The sequence below is a fragment of the Lathyrus oleraceus genome, chromosome 2, assembly GCF_024323335.1.
Source record: "Lathyrus oleraceus cultivar Zhongwan6 chromosome 2, CAAS_Psat_ZW6_1.0, whole genome shotgun sequence".
Classification (NCBI taxonomy): domain Eukaryota; kingdom Viridiplantae; phylum Streptophyta; class Magnoliopsida; order Fabales; family Fabaceae; genus Lathyrus; species Lathyrus oleraceus.
The window spans coordinates 484,339,207-484,341,003 of NC_066580.1; the positions used below are offsets into that span (position 1 = coordinate 484,339,207).

Consider the following 1,797-nt stretch of genomic DNA (forward strand, 5'->3'; position numbering starts at 1 on the left):
TGAAACTAATTTTTTTTGATATTATCTTCATTTGAGAGCTGAGCTAGTTAGGCAGATAGCCGCCCGTCATTTCATTATGAAAGTTAAGTCAACTTGTTCTTTTTATATTCTCACACGCCACTAAAGACTATATAAAATATTCGCAAGAATTAGCCAATTTGATGGGTGATATCATGAACAATGCTAATAAAAAATATATAATATATATAATTATGCTATAAATAAATTGGCATGTGAATTATTTATATGTAAAATCAGATTTTGCACTGCAAGTATCTAGCTATTAAACTCTTTACCGTTAAGTATATAACACCAAAATAGTCAAGGTCTTCACCCATTCTATAATTCTGTATCTTAGATATATTTTCATATACCAAAGTTCATCATCATTTTGATGACTAGTGAAAAAAGTAATATGACTAATAATAGTTGCTTTAATAACTCTAAATTGCCTATATAAACCTCAACTAGGATACTTCCATTTCATCCAATATCCATACAATACAACAAAATGTCTTTCTTGTCACTTCTCACCTTCACGCTATGCTCGCTACTCCTCGCCTTCACTCCCTCCCAAGCAGCCAACTTTGAGATAGTCAACAACTGCCCTTACACCGTTTGGGCAGCTTCTAGCCCCGGCGGTGGCCGCCGTCTCGACCGAGGTCAAACATGGAACCTCTGGGTTAACCCTGGAACCGCCATGGCTCGTATTTGGGGTCGCACCGGTTGTAACTTTGATGGCAGCGGTCGTGGCCGCTGCCAGACAGGTGACTGCACTGGTGGACTCCAGTGCAGCGGTTGGGGTGTGCCACCGAACACATTGGCCGAATTCGCGTTAAACCAATTCGGAAATCAAGATTTCTACGACATCTCCCTCGTCGACGGATTCAACATTCCAATGGATTTCTTCCCTCTTAACGGCGGATGTCATAAAATCAGTTGCACCGCGGATATCAACGGACAATGCCCTAATGAGTTGAGGACACAAGGTGGTTGTAACAACCCTTGTACTGTTTATAAAACCAATGAATTTTGTTGTACTAATGGACAAGGAACATGTGGTCCCACTTATTTCTCAAGGTTTTTTAAGGATAGATGTCATGATTCTTATAGTTACCCTCAAGATGATCCAACAAGTACTTTCACTTGTCCAGCTGGATCTAACTATAAAGTTGTTTTCTGTCCTCTTGGAGCTCCTCATATTGAGATGCCACTAAATCATACTACTGTGTATTGAAATGTGCTTCTGATCAATGGTGAATCCCTTCAATAACATGAAGTTTTTTTTACTAAAACTTCATTTGTGATCATGGTTGATGAGCTAGTTTGCTCTAGCTTTCATTGGGTTTAGTGTGTTTTTGTTGTGTGTAGTGATGTTTATCTAATGGGGTGTTGTACTATCAATGAAGCTTTTTAATTTATGTTTATCATCTGAGTTTTCTTTGGCTTTGTTGAAAATTAAGACATCTTTATAATAATTATCTTGAGAAAGTTTTAACTTTTTAATTGCTTTATCGGTAATTATTATTAGAATTTATACCTCTTCTTTTAAGAAATAATTGAATATTAGTACTTTTCCCATAGTTTTCATTTAAGTATTTAAGAGAATGACATTGTTGTTGGTCACTAAATGTTGACAAATGTTTCAACTAAATATTATGTGATAGTAAATGCAAACGATCTAATCTTCCTTCTTGCATTTTAAATAGAACTAGTTAGCTCAAAAGATCTAATATTCCTACATTAAAATTCTTATACCGTATTTATACCAGATAAATTACAGCAAAGATATGTATT

The 1,797-nt window shown here is 35.7% G+C and overlaps 1 protein-coding gene across 1 annotated transcript; it reads left to right on the forward strand.

The window, feature by feature from the left end:
• The first annotated feature begins 319 nt into the window (after window positions 1-319).
• On the forward strand, window positions 320-1,427 carry LOC127120716 (thaumatin-like protein 1). The gene has a single exon (XM_051051241.1). It carries the CDS (start codon window positions 512-514, stop codon window positions 1,235-1,237), a length of 726 nt encoding a protein of 241 aa, XP_050907198.1. The 5' UTR covers window positions 320-511; the 3' UTR covers window positions 1,238-1,427.
• Window positions 1,428-1,797: the final 370 nt, after the last annotated feature.

Excerpts from the sequence above, each read along its gene's own strand:
- LOC127120716 (XM_051051241.1), top strand. The coding sequence starts at position 512 with ATGTCTTTCTTGTCACTTCTCACCTTCACGCTATGCTCGCTACTCCTC.